The 23,591-nt window shown below is 48.9% G+C and overlaps 1 protein-coding gene across 4 annotated transcripts; it reads left to right on the top strand.

The window, feature by feature from the left end:
* Positions 1-1,331: 1,331 nt before the first annotated feature.
* Pnoc (prepronociceptin) lies at positions 1,332-23,318 on the top strand. Of its 4 annotated transcripts, none has more exons than XM_015499432.2 (4): positions 1,332-1,939; positions 12,096-12,248; positions 19,885-20,278; positions 22,913-23,318. In XM_015499432.2, the coding sequence occupies exons 2-4, from the start codon at positions 12,123-12,125 to the stop codon at positions 22,996-22,998; spliced, it is 606 nt and encodes a 201-aa protein (XP_015354918.1). In that variant the 5' UTR covers positions 1,332-1,939; positions 12,096-12,122; the 3' UTR covers positions 22,999-23,318. The 4 variants fall into 4 exon arrangements, with proteins under 4 accessions (XP_015354918.1, XP_048657471.1, XP_048657470.1 ...); XM_048801514.1 differs by lacking the exon at positions 1,332-1,939 and adding an exon at positions 2,123-2,196 and having other exon boundaries at positions 19,885-20,206; XM_048801513.1 differs by lacking the exon at positions 1,332-1,939 and adding an exon at positions 2,123-2,196.
* The last annotated feature ends 273 nt before the right edge of the window (positions 23,319-23,591 follow it).

Genomic DNA, 23,591 nt, shown 5'->3' with positions numbered 1-23,591 from the left:
AGGGCGGGGGGTGGGGGGGGGGGGGTGTTTGTTGTTTAAGCCTCTGGCTTTGGTGCAGTTTGATATGCAGTAATTCGTAACTGAGGCTTTACTGATATCAGAAACAAATGCTTGCATTTTTTTCTCAAAAGAGAGAGAGAGAGAGAGATGATTGAAATCTAGGGTTAATGTGGTAGTTTCATCGTCATGGGGGACCCAGAATCCTTCTATCTTTATGCTCTATCATCTTTAGCTCTCATCCTCAAAGTTGTCTCATGATCCAATATAGCTGCTAGGGCTCCAGTCAACATATTTGTATTCCAGGAAGGAAGGAAGGAAGGAGGGAAAAGAGAAGGCCTCTTCTAGCTGAGTTAGCTTCCTTTAAAAGAACCTTCCTAGAGGACCCATCCAAGGACTAGTATCTTGATTCCCATTGGCTCCTTTTAGCTGTTCAGATGACCAGGAAATGTAGCCAGTCTTTTAGCTGAGCACGTGGCCCCCTAGAATAAAATCAAGCGTCGTGGTTAGTAAAGAAGAACCAGGAAATGGGTATTCACTAGGTAACCAGCACAATCTGCAGAGGAATGTGTGAAATCAGACTCCAGACCTCAAACCCCAAAATACATGGGGATGCGGAACAACCCACGTCATGCAGAGAACATGCTGATTTCCCAAAAGGCTCGGAGTGGTGGCCTTGATGTGCCGGGGAGGAGGGTAGCATTTGGGAACGACAGTCACAGGAGGAGTCGGGAGTGCCCTGATCTCCTGGGCCCTTTCGCTGTGAACACAGACAGGAGGGGAAATTGTTTCTCAGAACTGTGGTTCCTAACGGGGGCGATGCTTTCATTCTTTCTGCTTTCTTTTTATTGAGATATAATTCCCATAACTTCAAATTCACCATTTAAAGTGGGAGGGTTTTAGTATTATTGTACAAACGCCAGCACAATCTAATTCCAGAGTGTTTCCATCACACTAAAAAGAAACTCTGTACCCATTAGCGGTCAGGGCAAATTCTACCCTTCATCCTCCCCTACCCCGTCCCAGGTCCACAAAAGAGCAGGACTTGCCCCTTGAGTGAACGCTGTGCTCCTTAGACAACACAGGCTCAGGCCCTGGGGTTCTGAGATAGATCAGATCCTCTTGGGAAAACCAAGGCCAAGGTCACAGTGCAAGTCACCCAAGTCGGAGTCTCCAGGGATGCTACAGGATGTGAGCACTGCAGCCCGGGTGAGCATTGGATGTGAGCATTGCCTCCTGCAGTCTGCTTCTCCGCCTGCCCTGCAGCACAAAAGGAGGCTCCACGGCCCGGAGCGGGACACCTTCAACAGTTTCCGGGCCCCTACACCCGAAGGTGCAGAGGCCGCTGGCCAAGCCCCTTGTGACCTGCTCTGGGAGGCGTCTAGACTCGGGGTACCAGTTACTGTGGAGAGGAGGGGGAGAGAGCAGCGCTAGATTCGCCAAGGGCCTCATTGTCTCCCTCACCGCTGTCCAGGAGGACCACACCCATTTCACAGAGGAGGGCCTGAGGTCGGCACAGAGGAGGGAGAATTTCAGACACTCCTGTCTGAGCCCCGGCTGCGTTTTGCACTGCGCCACGCTGTGAGCACCTGTGGAAATGCCTCCTGACCCGGCTGTGGCAGGTGGAGACACCTCCGCCAGTGGCCTGGCCCTTGCCGCCTGGAGGGCCCTGACATTAGGAGGGGGCTTGGCTTAGCTCAGCCCGGCTCCTGGGAGCCGGTGGGAGCTTGGCTGAGCTCTTCCTCCCTCTGCCTGCTGCCTGCTCTCCACTCCTCAGGCAAAAAGGTTGCTCAAGGAGACTCCAGGATTTGGGGTCTGCCTCATCATCGCTGCCGCCAGGAGTCTTTCCCTCTGACTGACTTGCCAGAGCTCCCGTCAGTCCTCGCAGTGCCTCTGGAAGAAGGGGAAGGCAGCCGAGGGATCCTGGCTGCACCGAGCCCAGGTGAAGCAGGCTGGAGCCTGGGTGGATGGAGGGGCAGGCATGTCACAGGTCTGCTTGCGGAGCCGAGGGGAGGGGGACAGCAGGAAGGACGGTAGGTTGTGCTGTCTGGTTGATGAAGGGGGTCAGCGTGTGTATGTGTCATCGAGGTGGGCAGGGAAGGGGAGGGCTGTGCGTGGGGGAGGATATATATGCTGGTGTGGCTGACACGGAGGAGCCCAGCTCACATCCGAGGGAGCCCTGCGACTGACAGCTCTCAGGTAGGCAACTGCATGCGGCCCCCAGCCCCGACCGTGACCAACTGCTGGAGTCTCCCGAGAGCAGGGCAGCCTGGGCTGGCTCCTCCGCCCCTGTCCTTTGTCCAGTGTGGCTGCTGCTGGCCTCTCGTGAGATTATTTCTTCATTCATCTGATTTCCAGCGCTCAGATAGTGGGGAAGGGGGAGGGCTGAGGGTCTTCTCATCTTACAGAGGCATGCCGAAGAAGAAAGCTGAAACTTGCAAATGAGGAAAAGTTTTGCTTCCCCAGTTGTGGCCCCAACTTGGTGGTTGCTATCTGTTGAGAAGAGGTGGCTGCAGGAATGAGGTCAGGCGAGGAGCAGCACTTGGAGGGCGCTTGTCTCTGGGGGCAGCCCCCAGAAAGCCCCTGGTACCCGCCGAGGGTTCTCTCTCTGTGTGGCTTTCCTCCTTTCCTGGTGTTGTGTTCAGGCTGCTCCAAAGGCATCACTGAACTTAAAGCCATTTGGTTTCGAGTTCTCAGTCTGGAGGGAGCCCTGCTCCCTTCCACCCTGCATAGAATCATCCCTAATGATGCGGGAAGAGTCAGATCTGCAGGTTTGCTCCACCTGTATACACTGCCGAAAGCCGTGGCTGTGAGTGAATTTCCTAGAGCATGTCTGTGGGCTTGACCTTGGTCTCCCAGACCCTGCATCCTTCCCAGGTCTCCTTTCCTTCTGGGCATTGTTCCCCTCCTGCCCGGTTCCTGCCCAGGGCGCGTGGAATACTCCATTCACAAGTCGCAACAGAGAAACTCTCGCTGCTCTCTCTCAGCCTCATCTTTCTCCTCCTCTCTTTGTGCGGCTCCTTTCCCCTCCCTTCGCCACCGTCCCCTCCTCCCCTCCTCACTCTGAACAGGCAAGTTCTGGGGGAATTTCAAGTAAGGCAGGATGATTCAGGGAAGGGACTATTTAGAGCGAGCTGCTTTGGACTTGAATACCCTGATCCTGGGCTCCAACATCTGCGTTCGGCTTCCTCGAGCAGCCCATAATTGCCCCAATTATAACCAGTAACATTGTTCGGCAGACTAACAAAAGATGAGCTTTGCACGGCGTTTGCCAGCAAGCCCAAACCAGAGTTTTCAACACAGAGAGAAAAAAGTAACTGCCTGGCTTCTTATTCAAAACCTCCCAAAGACAACACTGCTCCTTCTCCCTGCCTGTGGGTGGCTGCTGCACGCACCCTTTTTCCTCATTTATGAAGTCTGGCAGGGACATATTCTATAAGCTTCTCTCATGCCATGATACCAATAACAGAAAGAATTCGAGTTCCTTGGGCTGGTGGAGTCTTCGGCAGGGGCATATATCCAAACTTCACCTTAGTAAAAGCATCAGCTTTGGTTTTCCTTATGTGGCCTGATGCCTCCTGTCCAGGACACTGTGGTACAGTCTGGGGTGCAGCCCTGTTCCCCAAGGGGCACTAGCCCCTGCTTTATCAGCTGAAGGTTCTTAGGGATTTAGAAAAATGCAGGAGGTTTTGCATTGCCAATGAAGGGAGTAATTGCAGGATTAAGCTCAGACCCAAACTCCCAGGAGCCTGAGACGGGAGCTGTCACCAAGCTATTCCATCTTCAATCAATCAGGTATTTATCAGCTGCATCCCACCAGGCAGGGAGGCACTGGGTCTCTGTAGATTCAACAGGGGTGATAATAACAGCAATTGACACTGTGCAATGATTTAGGTGCTTTCACACCCATTATCCAGCCCCAGCTCTGGGAGACGGTATCATTATCTCAGAGTTCGCAGTTGAAGAAACACGCCGAGAGGTCCGATGATTTGTTCAGCCAGTGGCCCAGACAGGGCTGAGGTGCAGCTGTCCTGGCTCTGGCACACGTCCCTTTTACAGTCAGGGGTGCTTATGAACTAATAACAGGGACACAACACAAACACACCCAAACAATTAGAGGACAATGTGGGGCTGGATGCAATTAGCCCCAAACTGCAGAGCACAAGTTCAGAGGAGGTTAGGGAAGAGATGCTTCCTCTGAGGATTTTTCTTTTCTTTGGTACCAGGGATTGAACCCAGAGGTGCTTTACCACTGAACCACATCCCCAGCCCTTTTTTTTTTTTTAATTTATTTTTTGAGACAGGGTCTCCCTAAGTTGCTTAGAGTCTCACAAAGTTCCAGAGGCTGGCCTCAAAATTGAGTCCTCCTGTTGTAGCCTCCAAAGTCATTGGGATCACAGGCAGGCACCACTGCTCCCAGCTTTCTCCGAGGATTCTGAGGATTCTAACTGGGTTGGGAAAGGGTGGAATTTGGATGGATCAAGAGCTTTAAGGGGGAAGGTGGCAGATGGGACAAAAGCATAGAAGGAGGGCAAAGAAATTACTGTTTCTTGGAGCCTACTATAAGCCAGGCAGCGAGTTTGCCTACATTCTTGTTTCATGCCAAGAACATCCACGTAGGAAAGTGAAGTCCAGATGTGCTCTCCAGGCTTGCATGACACAGTTCAGTGGTTCTTCACTCCCAGCCCCCAGAGCCCACGAGGGACCTTTGAATCTTGTATGTTCTGAATTGTGGGCTTCGCTGCTCATCAGGAATCCTAGGAAAGGTTTGGCCCCTTCTCAGAAAACAGTCATCCATCATGTCAATCGTTTATAAGCAGCTTGAATTGCTGGGAGCTCATTAGGCAAACTGGATTTTTCAAACGCTTTTATTTAATGCTACAGTTGTTCCCACTATCTAACATAAAGGCTTCCTTCTAACCCACCAGCTTGCTGTGAAGTTTGGGGTACACCAATTTGGGGAGGGGGCCCATCTTCCATGCAGCTGCAATCACTTTCCTTTTGGACTTTCTGTGAACCCCGGCAGCTGCTTTGGCGTTGCAGAAGCAGGAGCTCGCCAGCCCTCAAGGGCCGGCCTGGCTGGTGACGTGCGTAACTGGCCTCGCCACCGCACAGCCAGGACTCTGCTTTCTGCAGAGGCTCGGTGCCAAGCCCCCGGCTGCTCACACTGGTCCTGCGATCCTCCCCACCCCCACCCCCACCCCCATTCATCTTTTCATTCATCCAGCCAGAACGTGAGTGGAGTTCCCCAGAGGAGCCGCGCGGTGCAGTGCCGGAACGCACAGCCTGCGGAGTCCTCAGTTAGCTCCGACTCAGTCCATGTCACAAAATGCGAACAAGCTAGGCCAGCTGTCTCCAAAGGGGCTCGGCTGCCCAGCTACCTACTGGGTTGCCAGAAATGGAGACGTTTATTTTGTTTGATCTTTCCTTTTGAAATTAGCGCTTTAGTGAATTTTATGATGTGTATAATTTGTGAATAAATAAATTGGGAATGTGTGTTCAAAAGTGATTGCTATGGTGGGGTAACTGTGGTTGATGGCAATTATTAATTATTTATTTCAAAATAGCTAAGAGGGAGGGTTTTGAATGTTCCCAACACTAAAGAATGATAAATGTTGGAGATGACAGATCTGGCAATTATCCTGATCTGATCATCACAGGTGGTGTACATGTATTGAAATGTCACAATGCACCCTGTAAATACGTACAATTGTTTTGTCAGCTAAAGGTTTTTTTCTTTTAAAAACTGCTTGTTAAAGGTATAAATTTAAAGCTTGAAGATTGTTCTACAGTTATTGTTCTCTTATCAGTATTTTCCAATTTTTTCAAAAAGAACATCGAGTTTATAAAAATAAATAAAAGCTTTTAAAAGTCCATTTAAATTATCTTGATGGTACATGTGGGAGCCAGACCAGGAAGATGAAAGTCTAGAGTGCTTCCTCCCACTTTGTAGCAGCCACAAAGGCACATGCTCTAGGGCCCTTGGCGGCCCTTCCTGAAACCCCCATCCCCTGCTGCCCTGTGAAGACCTGTTTCTTCTGCCCCATCCCTCTTCCTAACTTGTCTTACCAGGGTAGGTCAAATATCTGGCCTTTCCAAGAATCAAATATTAACCAACTAGTTCAACTGCCTCTCTGAGGCCCGGAGAAAGAAAGACCCTTGCCTACAATCCCACGTGTCTAGAATCCAGGACCCTGTCTCCACACGGGGCTCTTGCTCATTCATGGCTCCCCGCCTGGCATCCTGGCCCTGCATGGAGTGGGCAGCTGCTTAGTCCCCACCACCCACCCTATGCCATTCCCCTCTTTCCAGGTGGAAATTTAGGGAATGGAGACCTTTTTAAAAGTGTATCCATCAGAGGAGGAAAAGAAACTGAAGAAGCCTCCCTCGGTAATAACTGGCGAACACGCCAAGCCCCGTGTTGGAGCCCTGTCCACCGTGGGACCAGGATCCAGAGCTCAAGAAGACCCAGCTTCCTCCCAGGGCTATGCAGCTGGAGGGAATGACAGATCCCACTAGGAACTGAGGAGAGGCCCAATTAAGAGGCCGTAATCAGACGAGGGGAGCCCAGGGCTTGGGACCAGAGCAGGTCCCTAGAATGGGTTCAGCTCATGAAGATAAGCAGGGCTGGGAAGGTGGTCAGACCGTGAGCCTGGGGAATCAGACAGGTGGGAGCCTCATCTGCCACTTAGAATTCTGTCTCCTCCACTGCAAAATGGGGATAGTAGTACCTACACATAGAGTGGATGCTCATAAAGCAATGAGCACCAGGCCCAGCACACATGCTCTAAATGTAATAGTCACGGGATTTCTGTTAAATACAAACAGATCCCATCCAATGAGATTCCACCAGAATCCATCCCCTCCCCAAAGCAGAAACATGGTGTGGAGTTAATGGTTGCCCAGAACACACAATTTGGAGTCAAAATACCCAAGTTTAACTCCTGGCTCTGCTCTTTACTAACTGGGTAATCTTAGACAAGTTGCTTAACCTCTATGAATTATGTGTATCCGAGAAAGGGGGTAAAATCAACCCAGATCACAGGGCTGCATGGGAATATGGAAATCATCTGTCCTCTGTATAGAACAACATTCTATTCATGTAGTTGATGAAGAGTAAGGGGACACACTTCTAGAGGGAGAACTACTTCTTCCCCTCTTCCCTTCTCCACCAGAAGCCCCCAAATCACAGACTTCCACAAGGTGGTGAAACAAAATTCAGGGTTTAGCATCAGCTACAGCTGCATATGTAAGCCTCCAACAGGAAAGAAAAGCAACTAATTATATTGCCCTTGGAAGCCAGAGTATGTGTGAGTAGGTTAAGGCTAAACCATAGTAGTATTTTATCTTTATAAACAGTGAGACACAATCAAATTTATGAGGTGTCATTATCCAAATAAGAGGCAATTAAACATTTCTTTATTCAATACAAAATGGCCTGATTATAGTATTGCCACACTGAATGGTTAGCTAAGCTTGGCTCAGAGATGAAATACAAGCCATGTAAAATTCAAAACATACTCAGGTAAATTGTATTCACTGATGGTCACTATCACTGGGTAATAAACGAAAAAAAAAAACTGTCTTCATCCCCATCTTGCAGTTGAGAAGACTAAGGCTCTTGGAGGTGACAACTTTAGTTGTCTAAAGTCATACAAAGTATAAGGCTTGAACACAAATATAAGTCATGAGTTAACTAATCAGTCACTTCATTTTAACTGCCTTCATTGTATGTACAGAGCTTTACGCCAGCATAAGGAAGCAGTGAAGGTTTTTAAAAATCAAAACTCCTGCTGAGTTTTCAAAGTTCAAATGATCTAACTTAAACGGAGCACACAATTGCACTCAGGGTTGTGAGGAGAACAAAGGGCACAGGATGTCCCCATTTAGAGACTGCAAACCCACCTGGGCCTTGGGAGAGTGCTGTCCTGCCCACTTTGTGGATTCTTTGAATTGCAGAGAATGGATAACACGGAGTGGGTGGTTTCTAAATAAGGGGGGGGGGCATGTGTTCAAAGTGAGGGTGGAGCAGAGAGGAGATTGGGGACTGGAGGAGAGTGTGTCAGTGACCAGCAGGGGGCTCCTGGCCAAAGCCCAGGAGAGAGGCCAACGGCCAACTGAAGGGGCCTCATGTTTTACACCCAGCCAGGCTATCAAATGAGCACATGCTGATAGTCTCAGGACCTGTCCCCTCTCTTCTCCTCACCCCTAAATCCCATTTACCCAGAACTTGAGATAACAAATATCAGCCGAGCCACCCAGCACTTCCTGAACACGCAAGTCGCCTCTGTTAATGAGGTTTCATGAAAACCCTCAGCAGGAAAGCGTTTCATTAACATCTGTCACCGCTTATCAGCTCAGTTTAGGCGCACATTATGCATCGCAATCTTCTGATGGGAAGGAAAGGCAGCTGAGCCCTTCCCTCCTCGCTTCCCTTTCTTCTGTGACATACTGCCACTGCCATCATGTGGCTGCAGCCGGCACAGCCGCTCCCTTCTAGATAAATCCTGCAAACTGGTCTTAGGACTAGAAAGATAGGAATAAGTAATGCATGGGGCTGGGGCTGGGGCTCAGTGGTAGAGCACTTGCCTCGCATGCATGAGGCCCTGGGTTTGATCCTCAGCACCACATAAAAATAAGTAAATATAAAATAAAGATATTGTGTCCATCTACAGCTAAAAAGAAATTTAAAAAAAGAAAGAAAGAAAGAAAGAAAGGCACTTCTCAAAGTAAACCAAAGGAAGTCTCCAGCAGTCTCGATTTAAGACTGGCTTGTGTTCTAGAACTGTATTTTCGTACAGGTGGCCATTTGGAACATGAGACGCATTTCCATCTCAGAAGAACAGCAGGTCTCCCGCGTAGACCTAGCACAGAACTCTGTCCCAGGCATGCCTAGTTGGCCCTTTGTGACCTCTTCTTCCAGCGGTGCACTGGACTTCCAGCTTAGGATGGCCTCTTGCCTTGCTCTGCAACAAAACTTGTTCCCATCTCTTCTTGCTCCAACTAGACATTTTTCTCATACTTTGTGGGTAATCCAAGTCCTCAAGTAGCCCTGTGCTGTGAGCACCCTGGATCCCTGATGAGGCAGCTGCTCCCAGACATTCCTCACTCTCCATTTGCTGAAGAGAAGGAAGGCGGCTCCCAAGATCTGCCACTCTCCCTGGTGAAACTTTGAGCACATCCCAAGTGCTGCGCTGGAAATACAGAGGATCCCAGGACAGGAGTTCTGCCTTCCAGGGAGCCAGTCCAACAGGGAAATGGATGAATAAGTCCAAGGTTACATCAGAGGCTGCCAAGTGCTGAGAGACAAGGTAATATCCTGGAGAACTTCGTGCGGCTCTCTCTTCTGTTAAGGGCTTGTGTATGCCAGGTGCTATATTAACTGCTAACAAACACGAACCCACTACTGGTCATATGAGGTAGGAACCAGAATTATCCATTTTACAGATGAGGAACTGAGAGGCTAAGTAGAGCTAACAAGACACAGAACCGGGATGTGAGCCCAGAGTCCTTAGAATGAGCTGGTGAGACAATCAAAGCGCATCCAACTCTCTCTCGCATGGGTCTGGCGTGCCTGTGTGACAGATGAGGAGCCTGTGTGGCGGGCGGCTTGCTCTGCTGTGAGGGGCCGCTCTGAGAGGCCAGAGCAGCAGAAGAGACTGACAGAGTTCAAACCAGGGGCCGGAGATGGCGTCCCAGACAGAGAGTGTACGAGGCACGAGACGGAGAAGGGTATTCTGGGCAAAGGGATCAGATCGGCCAGTGCCGAGGGACAAAGACAACAAGAGCGTGGTGTAGTTGGAACTGTATCCACTGGGATGAGACTCCATACAAGGGTGATTGACAGGCAGTGAGCCTGTCAATTGGAGCCAGTACTCAACAAGTCCTTGTAATTCCTCCTGGAGGCCACGGGCATTATAGAATTAAGTATGAAGTCACATCATCGGATTTGGAGATGGCTTAGAGAGAGGCCAGATCTTAGATGGACTAATTAGAAGGTTATTACGAAAATAAGGCAATAAATCTCAACTAAGGCACCCGCCCTTGAGATAAAGAGGGAAAAAATTGAATTTGAGATGCATTCCTGGGTATAGATGTTTGTATTCGTTGTTGCTAGCCCGAGACATCCCATCACCTGAAGGATAAAGTGCGCCTCTCATAGGGCAAGCAAGACCTATTCCATCTGGACCCCACCCCATTCTACAGGGACCTGCTTCAGGAGCATGGGAGTGTCCCAGTACCCACATCTGCTTACCATCCACCTGGGGCTGTGATCCTGACTCCCAGCTGCCTTTGGAATTGCTGTTTCCTGGGTCTCCTGGATGCCCTCCTGGCAGACTCTTTTTCAAAACCCAAGTCAAATGCCAACTCATTGGCTTAACAAGTATTTACCGAACATCCTGACAGTCTCCATCCTCTTGGTCTGAAATGCTTCCTTGATGCGCAAGAGCCAGGTGATCTCCCAGCATGGCCACTGGGTCATCTGCAGGTCCCTCCTCTCTCCTGTTGAGGGCTCCAGTTCACATCCTTCTCATACCCACCCCTCTCAGACTTTGTCGTGCATATGCACCACCTGGGAATCTTACTGAAAACACAGATCCTGGTTCCCTGGCCAAGAGGTGGGGACAGAGAGTCTGCATTTCTAACAAGATCCCTGCTGGTCTGCAGATGCATTTGAGTAGGAGGACCATATACATTTTCTTCAGATAGACTGATGAAAAAGCAACAAAAGCAATTATTTTTGTTTTTCCACAATGAATTCTTTATTAAAGGAAAAGTTACTTACAGTGAGATGCACAGAATCTAAATATTCAATGTGATGGGTTTGGCAAATGTATACACCTCGAGAATGTTCATATTTCCAGAAAGCTCCCTCATTCCCCTTTCCATTTAATCTTCCAAATAAAGGTGGTTCAATGGGGACCCAAAATAGTGTAGTCCAAGGAAGTAGCTTTCTGATTCAAGAAGTTTGAGCCAAGGAAAAACATGTGAACAGAAACAGGAGAAACTCCACACATCCGCAGGCCATTCTGCAGGAAGAGTGTAAATCCCCATCTAACTAATCATTGGAGCTACTGTCTTACAATAGTTTCTTTGTTTATTTTCCAAAACTAATGCCATATACCAGGCCCTGTGCCTGGTGTGGAACGACAAGGTGACCATCATGGCCCCGTGGTCAGGAGGCCCACTCTCTTGGTCTTTTCTGGCTGCTGTGACAAAATGCCTTATCAACAACAGAAATGCATTCCTCGTAGTTCTAGAAGCAGGTTCATTATCTAGTGAGGACCTGTTCCCTAGGTCACAGATGGCACCCTCTTGCCTGTCCTCTCATGGTGTATGGGGCTACTGAGCTCTCCTGGTTCTCTTTCATAAGTGCACTAATCCCATTCACTAGAGCCCCCCACACACATGACCCACCCACATCCCGAGACCCCACCTTCTCTACCATTACCCCCAAGGTAATCCTTGGGGGTTGGGTTTTCAACATATGAATTTTGGAGAGACCATAACATGAGCTCACCTTTGGAGGAGCAACAGACAAGGAAACCCAGGAAGCTCCCTAGAAGAGATTTCAGGGGCATGAGCATTTGGGCCATCCCAGGAAGAGCTGGGGAGGATGACGGGAAATACTTGAGTCGTTAATAAATCTCAGATTTTCCTCACCCTTGCAGAGGACTTTTTAAAACCTCCCTACAGACCTCACTTCATCGTCATAACAGCCCTGTGACAAGACAGGTGGCACTGTTCCCCTCCCACAGCAGTGGACACTGAGGCTTGATTAAAGTCACATGCTGGACAGCTGCAAAGCAATGCCTTTAGCTCCCTGGAAAACTGTCCCCACCACCCCACAGCGGCTCCCTGAATGGAGTGGCAGGAATCTTGGGGCACTCTCCTCAGGAACCCAGACCCCAGCCTGTGCAGGGCCATTAGTCCTGGATGACAGGACCAGGCACGGGCACCCCCTGACATCTGCTCCCTCCTAGAAGATGAATCTCAGACCTATTCCCACTGGGGGTGACGGGTTTCCTGCATCCCCGGCCCCGCCCAGCTGGCCTCCCCAATGGCTGTTCTAATTGCCACCCCCTCATGTGTTTTAGCATCTTGCTTCCTGCATCTGCTGCACCATGAAAATCATGCTTTGTGATCTCCTGCTGCTCAGCCTCCTCTCCAGCGTGTTCAGCAGTTGTCCGAGGGACTGTCTCACCTGCCGGGAGAAGCTCCGCCCAGCTCTGGACGGCTTCAACCTGGAGGTAGGTCCAGGAGGTGGAGAAGCCACCTTTTCCCCCTCCATCTCCTCTGTCCACTGGAAAGCAGACCCTGGGTGAGAAACTCAAGCCTCTCCCAGAGGACAGAACTTGCCCAGTGTCATGTCACCAGGAGGAAAGAGATGTGGACACTTTCCAGCCAGGAACCCCATGACCTTTCCACCTTAGCACCTTCAAATAAAGACCTGCTGATTGCTGTGTGCCACAGCACACACCTGTAATCACAGCTGCTCCGGAGGCCGAGGCAGGAGGATTGCAAGCTGGAGGCCAGCTGGGCGACTTAGCAAGACCCTGTCTCAAAAAGTAAAACAGGTTGTGGGTGTGGCTCAGTGGTAGAGCACTTGCTGATCCTGTGCAAGGCCCTGGGTTCCATCCCCAGCAACACACACACTCACACCCCTGCTCATACTGCCCTACTGTTCCCAATATTAAAGTAAAGCATTCTTTTTTAAGTTGTTTTAGTTGTTCTTTTTAGTTCTACATAGCAGTAGACTGCATTCCAACATATCATACAAATATGGAGTATAAGTTCCCATTTTTGTGGTTGTACATGATGTGGAGTTACACTGGTTGTGTATTCATGAACGTAGGAAATTTATGTCCAGTTCATTCTACTGTCTTTCCCATTCCCATCCCCCCACCCTTCCCTTCATTCCCCTCTGTCTAATCCAGTGAATTTCTATTCTCCCTCACCCCCCAGTACTGCTCATTGTGACTTACCCACATATCAGAGAGAACATTTGGCCTTTGGTCTTTTGGGGACTGGTTTATTTCCCTTAGCATGATAGTCTCCAGTTCCATCCATTTACTGACAAATGTCATCATTTCATTCTTCTTTATGACTTAGTAATATTCCATTGTGTGTATGTACCACATTTTCTTTACCCATTCATCTGTTGAAGGGTACCTAGGTTGGTTTCATAGCTTAGCTATTGTGAATTGAGCTGCTATAAACATTGATGTGGCCATGTCACTGTAGTCTGCTGATTTTAAGTCCTTTGCATATAGTGAGGGGTGGGATAACTGGGTCAAATGATGGTTCCATTCCAAGTTTTCTGAGGAATCTCCATACTGCTTTCCAGAGTGGTTGCACCAATCTGCAGTCCCACCAGCAATGTATGAGTGTAATGATGCCTTCTTACTTCAGAGAATTTGGCAAATTTGGAAAAGTATTAAAAAATAAAATCTAAATCACCATTAATCCCAGCGGAGAAAGAACTGCATCTTTCCCCCATTTACTATAGTCCACCAGAATAGCGTTCCCATGTCATGAAGCAGTATTTGAAGTTATTTCTTTCTGTGAATGTAGCATAGCTTGTTTAACCCTTCCCTGCCTAGTGAACATGCCCTCCATTGTTGACCCTGCAGACCATTCTACAATGGCCATTCAATGATCTGAAATGTTCTGTTATATTTTAAATTTCCAACTTGTGGTGCAAATCCAAGGTTAAGTTGTTATCCATTAAACTAACTTCTCACCTCCTCTGGCTTCTGTCTAGAGAGTTATTCCTCTCCTGTTAACACCAGCGTAATTCAATTACCGCTTCCTTTGAAGTCAATTAAGCGTGTTTCAAGCTGCCACGTCTCAAACCCCTCAGCCTTTCAAAACAATCAAAAGCAGCTACTGTTCCTAGGGCAAATGTGCAAGCGTGGAGCCGGCCATGCTGGACTATCATGGGCCTGCTCTCGGCTCCAGCTCCTCGGCCCCAGGCCAAGGCTGTTTCTGACCAGTAAGAGCCACAGAGCAGCCCAGGGGACTCGCCCTCATTCCTCCTCCTTCTCATCCATCAGGTTTTCCTGCCCATGGTCCGGCTCCGCCCATTGTCTCTCTCTCAAGAAGGCCGTCCTCTCTAGAGTCTTGTGCCTCCTTCACGAGCCTCCTCCCTGCTCTGACTCTCCTTATTCCACCTCCTAGCCTGGCTCCTCTTCCTCTCCCCACTTGATAATCACAAGGAATTGCCCGGATGGCCCGCTTCCTGGCTCCTCCCTCCCTCTAGGGTCCCACCTCACGTCCCCACCTCCTGGTCCCCCCAGGCTGCAGGTAACTCCCAAAGGTCCACCTGACCGCCTCTCTCCAGGCTCAGCCCCACATTACCATGACTGGTCACTTTCCACAGCTCCCGGGACATCCTGCTTTCCCTTCCGGCCTGCCATCTCCTCCCTCCCCTTTTGATAAAGGCTGCTCACACCTCAAAGCCCAGATTGTCTCACCTCCGAGGAGAACACGGTGCTGACTCAGCCTGGCGAGGTCGCCTTGAGGTGGGTTTTCCTCTGACTCAGGCCAGAAACACGAGGAGGAGATTTAGGGGTGAAGCCAAGAAACCAAGTAGGAAGAAAAGATGGAGCCAGAGACTTCTAGGAGACCCAACCAGAGACAGGAAGGTCAGGACCAGGCAGGAAGCCTAGCCAGGTGTCATGGTCAGGCTGGTGGCCTCCACCAGAGGCCCTGATGCTTGAGGAGGCAGAACAGCAGCAGAGGGTTGCTGGAGGGTCTGCCTGGCTCCTATCCGATGATGGCATCCCTTCCCCACCTTCCACTCATGCCCACCTGCCCCATACCAAAGGCCCTTGACACTCACCTGCCACAGATGATGTACAGCTAGAGATGGCTACTGTAGAGCATGGAAAATCAACAGCACCAGGGCTGATCTCTACCCGGTGACCTTAAAACACACGAGCAGATTTAACTACTTACTTTCACATCCCCAATTTCCTTAACCAATCTGATCTTCCCCAAGCCTGATGAGAGAAGGAAATAAAGTTCTTCTTTCTGGGTGATGCTCACCAGCTGTGCTTGGCTGCAAACCCCAACCCAGTGGGTTCCGGTTGTTACAGGCACCTGCAGGTCTAGCACTGACCCTCAGGTGTGAGCTCTCTGTGCAACAGATCTGAGTGTCCCAGCACATGGCCTGGTGGGTGGCACAGAGGCTGCTGTGTAAACATGTCCCCTGGAAACAGATTCTAGGACACTTAGTCCTGGTGGGCACATCCAGTGTGGAGTTCTGACATCAGAGACCATGAAGAATATGGAGCCTGTTTCCATCTCTTCATTGCATCTCAGATCTTCGGGGTCTAGAATCACTCATAGCTTTACTTCTTTGAAACTAGTCAGAAAATGAAACAACAGAAGTCTCACAAGCCAGGACAGATGCTTCAGTGTGTCTGTGCCCCCCACCCCCGCCCCACCAACCTGGCTGCCCACTTGTTTTCATTTCTAGTTTGTGTCCACTTTTAATCTATTCTTAAGTTTAATGAAATGCCAAGAACACAGGACAGCACATCTCATTCCAAATCTGGCAACCTTTGAGTGTGTCCACTCTGAATGATGGAGGAACTCATTTCAGCAAGGGTCACCTCTCGGTCTCTCCATCAGATTACATAATTCTGAGCTCTTCCCAGGATCCTTTGGACTTTTGGCTTCATCAGAAATTTTTCTATTTCTATTCCTGGTAGTTAGTCCAAGAATGGCTGGCTTTTTTGTTAGACTATAATTTTGGTTGGTAAATGACTCACACACCCAAACCCATTGCAATGTCTTGGCCTTTTACCTAATCACGTCAATTCATGAAGGAAAAAAAAAAAAGTAGATTCATTGAGTTGTTTTAGAAATGAAGAATAATGCAACTAACCCCTCCCCCCGAGACACAGTCTGGGGAAATATATTTAAAACTTCTTAAAACCCTATTGCAAAACAAACCACTTTCTGGTGGACCTCTCTTCATGAGATGAACATCCTTAGGAGGTGATTTGTTCTTTGTGTGGTCTTCTTGTTGGCTGTGCCTCTGCTGCCCTACCAGTGTTATCCCTGGAATATTCTAGCAAAGCCTCCTAGAGCAAGTAGCTACCAAACATCTCTTAGACAGAAGTGGTTGAAGTCTAGCTCATGGCAGGAGCTAGACTGTCTCTGTGACCTTCTTCTTTTCCTTCCAGAGAGCCCCTGTGTCTGTTCCTCACTTTTACCCTAATCTTTTATTTATTTATTTATTTATGTGCTAGAGATGGAACCAAAGGCCTCACACATGTTGGCAAGTGCTCTACCACTGAACTACACTCCCAACCTGTACCCTAATCTCTGATCCAGACATCCAAATGGCCCTTTGCTCTGTCTCCTCACAAGCTCGCTTTGCAGATCAATTTGGCACCAATCTGGGACTCCAGATGCTCATGCAAACTTTGGCTTAATATAGCAATGTCATCAGCATGGGCTTCTAAAATGCATCCAGCTCACTTAATAGGCCATTAACCCATCTCTGGAAAGCGGCTGGTGAGGCCCCCAGACCACAGGGTTAGGCATTCAGCTCATATGCCCATCTGGTGCTACAAATGCTGTTGTGAATTTGGATCCCTCCTATTTGGCCCCAAACCTTCTCCTAAATCAAGAATTGGGATGATTTGGTTAGCATCTAATTTACCTAACAGTGTGTCCAGTCTGCATATGGCCTGTGGCATCTGGTTTGATCATAAAATTTCATTTTCTCTGATTGACACCAAATCTAATTACCATCTGGGCTTACAAATCCAGGAGCTCACAGCAGATCTAGTCGTATCTAGACTTATCTCTCCCATCTGTGTCTGTTCACGGAAGGAGCAGCACAATTCAATAAGCATTTGGGGTCCTACTCTGAGAGGAACAGGCCAAGCGCGCCCATCACACTTTTGTGATGCTATCCACGCGTCCCTGATTTCCCATGGATATAGTAGAGCAGGGATTTTCAAATTCACCATTGAGGTCCACTTGTGGGGAACTGTTTTAGTGAGTTTCTTCACTGTTGTGACTAAAAGACCTGACCAGAACAACTGTAGAGGAGGAAAAGTTTATTTGGGGGCTCACAGTTTCAGAGGTCTCAGTCCATAGATAGCCAGCTCCATTCCTCAGGGCTTGAGGTGAGGCTGAACATCATGGAGGAAGTGTGGAGAAGGGAAACAGCTCACATGATGATCAGAAAGCAGAGACAGAAGAGACTCCACTCTCCAGATATAAAATATAGACTCCAAAGCCACACCCCCAAGGCCACCTCCTCTAGCCACACCCTGCCTGCCTTCAGTTACCATTCAGTGAATCCCTATCAGAGGATTAACTCACAGATTGGGTTAAGATTCCCACAACCCAATCATATTTCCTTTAAACCTTCTTGCATTGTCTTACATGGAAGCTTTTGGGGACATCTCACATCCAAACGGTAACAGAAACCATTCTCTGCATTGAAGGAGTTTTACTCATGCTTGGCCTCTAGGTGGCGGTAGCAGACACACACATAATGACGACCAAAATGTCTCCAGGTGCTAGAATGTCTACTATTTAATAGAAGGTGAAGACTCCTACAAGGCACTTCAATATAAGTGAGATGTAGCCCCTCGCTTGTTATACTCGGCCTTAGGAGATATTGCAATTATTTATATTAAGCATTAAAAGTAAGAATTAAGAGGTTTTGGTGGGAACACGGAGGAAGGAATGAGCAATTCTTCCAGGTACCTAGAAGAAGGTATCTAGAGAGGCAGCACTGGATTGTGGCTGGGTCCCAAGGGAAGGATGGAAGGAAGTCATTCCATCAGAGAGTAAACAGTGGCTAAAGGCAGTAGGAACAGCCCTATGTACCTGGGGGCATGTGCATGGGAGGAATTAGAAACAAGGTGTGTGCTGGGCCAGATGCTAGATAGAGGGACTCGAATGCCCTGATCAGGAGTCTGGAGCTATTTCATTTACAAAATATCAGACAGTTGTGAACAAGTTGTGATTAGAGTTATTTCTCAGGAAGAGTATTCTCCAGGGACCTAAAATGGACTCCAGTGGTAAAGATAGAGATGGAGAGCTCAGCTAAGGAGCCACTGTGCCCTCAGAGGGAATGGAGAGGAGAAGCCGACCTGAGTTACTAAGCAGATGGAGGTGGGACGAGAGAGGTGAAGATATACCCGGGGCTTAAATGTCTGTCAACTGGGGAATAAGGAACCATTCAGGGAGAGACAGAGAAACCACGCAGAAGGGCAGACTCAGGTGGTGAAAATATCAGTTAGAAATTGAATTCACCTGCTAGTACCAAAGACCTAAAGTAGCAGTGGCCTAAATAAGACAGAGTTGGTTCCTCATATGGAAGGGCTTCCAGGGCTCACAGGACAGCTCCAGGCTCCTGCGTCTTTCTGCTCTGCCTGCCTATGGCTTCCCATGCCTATGACTCCACCCTCTGCATCGCCCCATGGTTTCAAGATGGACAGCTGAGAACCAGCCAAGATGTCCACATTGCAAACCTGAAGCTAGAGGAAGGGGAGGACCGAGGAGAAGGGGAAGTTCTTCCCAGCTCAGTCAGCCCTGCTTTACTGGAGGCTGCATTTGATCATTTCCATTCTTGCTGCTGGTCTCCTCATTCTGTAGGGAAGGTTCAAAACTTATCTGTTGCCTTCAGGAAGAAAACAGTGTTCTGTTAGTAATGGAGAAGGGAGATGGATCCGGGTGGGGAGTTAGCAACCTCTGCCCCTGAAGGTGTCCAGGGAGCCAGGCCCAAGCTCCATAATAGTCAGCTGAGGGCTGCTCAGCTGCCTGCTTGCTCACCGTGTCAAATATGGGCTGAAGTGGGGTTTTCTCTCAGGCCAGAAACACAAGGAGGAGAATTAGGGGTGAAGCCAAAACACCAAGTAGGAAGAAGAGTTGGAGCCAGAGACTTCTAGGAGACCCAACCAGAGACAGGAAGGCAAGAGGGTGGGCCAAGGTCAGGACCAGGCAGGAAGCCTCGACAGGTATCATGGTCAGGCTGGTGGCCTCCACCAGAGGCCCTGATGCTTGAGGAGGCAGAACAGCAGCAGAGGGTTGCTGGAGGGTCTGCCTGGCTCCTATCCGATGATGGCATCCCTTCCCCACCTTCCACTCATGCCCACCTGCCCCATACCAAAGGCCCTTGACACTCACCTGCCACAGATGATGTACAGCTAGAGATGGCTACTGTAGAGCATGGAAAATCAACAGCACCAGGGCTGATCTCTACCCGGTGACCTTAAAACACACGAGCAGATTTAACTACTTACTTTCACATCCCCAGTTTCCTTAACCAATCTGATCTTCCCCAAGCCTGATGAGAGAAGGAAATAAAGTTCTTTTTTCTGGGGCTAGGGTTGTGACTCAGTGGTAGAGTGCTTGCCTAGCACACGTGAGGCACTGGGTCCGAGCCACATAAAAATAAAATAAAATAAAGGTACTGTGTCCATCTACAACAACAAAAAAAATACACTTTTTTTTTTAAAGTTCTTCTTTTATCTGATGCTCACCAGCTGTGCTTGGCTCTGAAAACCTAAGGATATAGGAGGGCGTAGTTTGGGGTGCCTTTATTCTGTGTTAACTTACTATTAACCTGGAGTGAGTCAGCCTCACCTCTGATCCCTGATTTCTTTTGTTGGTAAAATGATGGAACTGGGCCAAATGGTGCTGTGTTTCTTTGCAATTCTGAAATTCTATGAACCTTAAAAAAAAAAACACTTTACATAAACTACTGCATAGTTCTTGAGAAATGATGCTTCAGAAGCGTTTGCATCGGTGCCAACACAGATGTCCCAGGGACTCAGCTCCTCCCTCACCTTGAACTCTCAGAGGTTCCTGTTTCTTTTCCCTTTGTCCTCTCCTCCCCCGTTTTTGCAGGTGTGCATTTTCGAGTGTGAAGAGAAGATCTTCCCCAGCCCTCTCTGGACTCCATGCACCAAGATCATGGCCAGGGGCCCCTGGCAGCTCAGCCCTGCTGACCCAGAGCACGTGACCGCTGCTCTTTACCACCCAAGAGCCTCGGAGATGCAGCACCTGAAGCGGATGCCCCGTGTCCGGAGCCTGTCCCAAGCACAGAAAGAGACAGAGCCTGGCGTGGACGAGGCTGGCGAGGCAGAACAGAAGCAGCTGCAGAAGAGGTTTGGGGGCTTCACCGGGGCCCGGAAGTCGGCCCGGAAGCTGGCCAACCAGAAGCGGTTCAGTGAGTTCATGAGGCAGTACCTGGTCCTGAGCATGCAGTCCAGCCAGCGTCGGCGCACCCTGCACCAGAATGGTAATGTGTAGCCGGAAGGGGAGCCCCTCCCAGCTGCACCTGCCACTGCAACCCATGAGTGAGTTGGGCACCGATGAGCTGGGGGCAAGAAGAGACCCCACACACCCAAAAGTCTTAGCCTTCCCCCAGGCCCAGAAGCACATCAGCACACACACACACACACACACACACACACACACACACTCCAAGACTCCAGCTCCTGGGAGACTTGAGACTTGAGAGGGAAATTCACCTCCCTGCCTCCTGCCCACCCTTTTCCTGGGGAGCAAAGATTTTCCTAAGATTGCTGCTTGAGGCTGACCACTCCCATTTGGAGATTGGTTACCATGGGGATAATAGTAGTATGTTAAGATAACTAATTCCTCTATAGCTCTCCAGGAGCTTAGTTACTATGGGGACAGATAAGTGGACCAATTCTCTTATCCAGTTGCCATAGCAACCATTCAGCTCACCTTTCCTCAGAGACTATCTCTAGAAACCAATAGCTGAACCTACTCTTAGCCATTCAGAGGCCGATTTCTATGGATGTGATGTCGCTGTTTCACCTTCAGAGATGGCTTACGTCTCTCCCTTTCCTTGACACTGTCTCAAGATATCTGTGTTGACTCCGTGAAAACCATCAAACTTTCCCATTTCCCCTGCCAAGGATTTCTTGTTAGAACCAGGAGTTAATGCTTTCTGCTTTTCTTTCTTCCGTAAGCCATTTGTCCACCCTATCACCTTGCTTGGGAAATGTGGTCACTGGCATCATCACCAAGCAGGACCTCTAGAATTTGGCCCAAGCTGAGCTCTTAGTCTGTACAATCTGAACTCACGGATGCCTCTTCCTTCCTCCAATTTGCTTCTTTGTAGGGTATCATTTTTTTGTTTTGTTTTGTTTATTTTTGTTTCTCTCCTTTCTCCCTTGTTCTCTCTTCTTCACCCTAGGCATGCTCATCTAAGTAAATATAATACATATTGGATAACATACAACAAAGGCCTAATTGCCCAGTCATTCCAAACTCAACCCTTTGGGCCCATTAACAAATACATAACTTTGAGTGGCTCTGGGAACTAGCACAGTAGAATTTTCAGAAATTTTAAGAAAAATCTTGACCATGTGCCTGAATTTGTATACGGGAATATGATCATGTACAGAGTCCCACATGCCTTCTTAAACAGCCTAGAAACTTGGCCTAAAGCAAAGAACTAGCCGTATCAATAATCTTCTTCCTTCAATGTATGTTAATCCATATGTTAATCTATGGCGTAGCAGCAAACTACATGGATCTTTGCTGGTAGCCAGCTTGTTTGCAACCAGCCCATCCCCACATATGGACACATGTATTACAAGTTGTGAGAAGAAGGCTGGCATGCTTAGTTTACCAGAAGCACTAATCTCCCAAGGTGCAGAGTAGACCTGCACTGTGTTCAAAGTCATACTCCTGAACCGTTCACAAGAATTATGTTTCTTTCTAAACTGTATTTGCACAGAATCTAATGACAATCTTTCAGAAGTAGCATGGATTGGATTCTTGGAAATCTTAAAGACATTCTTTAAAGTGGCTCTTCAGGGACACCAAAGCCCATATCTAATTCTGAACCATCATAACATTTCTCCTTACCTAGACAGTTTAAATCAGTCCCGTTAGCAGGAATCAATTTATTTGGTTTAAAAAAAAAAAAAGAAAGAAAGAAAGAAAAAAGAAAGGAGCTGCCCAGGCAATCAGCTTTTCTATTGTCCTTCCAACTGAGGAGCTGAAATAAGGCTGGTAACTAACTTCTGTCCACTGCTCTGCAAAGTCCTTGATGGAGACTCTGGCAACATTACCAGCTCATTTGGGCGTTATTGATGGCTGTCTTTTCTCCTTGTACAGCCCTGTTTCTTATTTCTGCAGGTGCACGGCTGCTGAGTACAGTATGGACACGTTTTACAGGTCAAAACAGGCAGCTGGAGTCTTGTTATTATCCACAGGCACCCCAACCTGGCCTGTGTGTGATAGAGTCCACCATCTTGGCCGACTTCCAGTGCCAAAATTGTTCTTGACTTCTAAGACATCCAGTGGGAGGGAATGGGGCTCCTGAACCCTGGAATGGGATTAGGAGTCTATTCGAAAAGTGCAATGGGGTCCTAGAAGGCGGGCATTGGGAAGCAGGCCCTGCCCTAGACAGCAAGGTGCAAAGGGCACAACTGGCCTCGGGGACTCCCTTCCCCTCCCCTGACCCAATACCTTTGACTCTTTTCCACCGCCTCAGGACTTGACCCTTTAGACAGTGGGAAATTAGCAGATTCATTCATGGCCAGGTAGGAGTGACATCAGGCTTAAAGAGCACTTGTCCTGTAAGAGAACCCCAGATGAGGACACAATTGAGCATGCATTCCGAATACCAGGAAGGAGGAGTTTCAGGGTAGGGGGCTTGTCACTATGCCTTCCAAGTCAAAGCCCACTGACCTCCCTTTATGAGTCCTACCAGTGGACTCAGGTGGGAGGACGGGAGCGACGTGTGGAAGGCATTAGGAACCCTTGGGACCGTAGGAATTGGGTGATTGCTCTCCCTGGCTTCCTTTTGATGGCTCTAGTCATTTGGGCAAATAGGATCAAAGGGACAAGAAAACCATCAGGTTTGCCATTTTCATTATTTCTGTCTCCCCAGGCGTCCAGGTGATCCCCAAAAGAGCATGTGTCCAGCCCCAGACCTGCCGGCTGGGAATCAGGATTCCTTCATCGCCCAGGCGCTGAGCACGCAGACCCACGGGCTTTGCCTCCAGCTCCTCCCGTCCGGCCGTCTCCCCTCCCCACGGCATGTTTCACCACCGCCCGGCCCTCCCTGATGCTCCATCAGAGTGTATTTTTGTAATTACTCCAGCTACATTCTAACGGCCCCATCTTTCCTCCTCACCCACCTCTTGGCCTTCTAGGGCCGGGTGAGAGGAATATGGAATCAATTCTGGGGCTTTGACTCATCACTGCCATAACTTGTTTGTAAAAGAGCTGTTCTTTTTGACTGATTGTTGGAAACAACTGTTTCTCCATTAAACTTCTACCGAGCAAATGGTTAATAAACTGGTTTGCTGTTTTTAAGTGACGTGACTAAGAAGCACAGACTCCACAAACACGCTATAGGAGCCGCCTCTCCCAGGAGACAGAGGCAGAAGCTCACAGTCCTGCATCCTATAAAGTAGGGCAAGAGGCACTAGCAAAAGCAGCCCCAGGGCACTCTGCCAACGGTGGGAACTGAGGCACACAGCCGTGTGAAGGCACAGGCAGGAGGGACAAAGGGCCAGGGGTTCTCAGACCCGTGTGCATCTGCACCAGGAGGGGTCCAGGCTGCT

Source organism: Marmota marmota, unplaced genomic scaffold (assembly GCF_001458135.2).
Source record: "Marmota marmota marmota unplaced genomic scaffold, marMar, whole genome shotgun sequence".
In the NCBI taxonomy this organism is placed as follows: Eukaryota; Metazoa; Chordata; class Mammalia; order Rodentia; family Sciuridae; genus Marmota; species Marmota marmota.
This window is presented reverse-complemented; position numbering and strand designations above follow the sequence as displayed.

Excerpts from the sequence above, each read along its gene's own strand:
- Pnoc (XM_048801513.1), top strand. The coding sequence starts at position 2,128 with ATGCTGGTGTGGCTGACACGGAGGAGCCCAGCTCACATCCGAGGGAGC. Across the intron at positions 12,249-19,884 it reads TGGACGGCTTCAACCTGGAG|GTGTGCATTTTCGAGTGTGA; the intron begins GTAGGTCCAGGA and ends CCGTTTTTGCAG. Across the intron at positions 20,279-22,912 it reads GCGCACCCTGCACCAGAATG|GCGTCCAGGTGATCCCCAAA; the intron begins GTAATGTGTAGC and ends CTGTCTCCCCAG.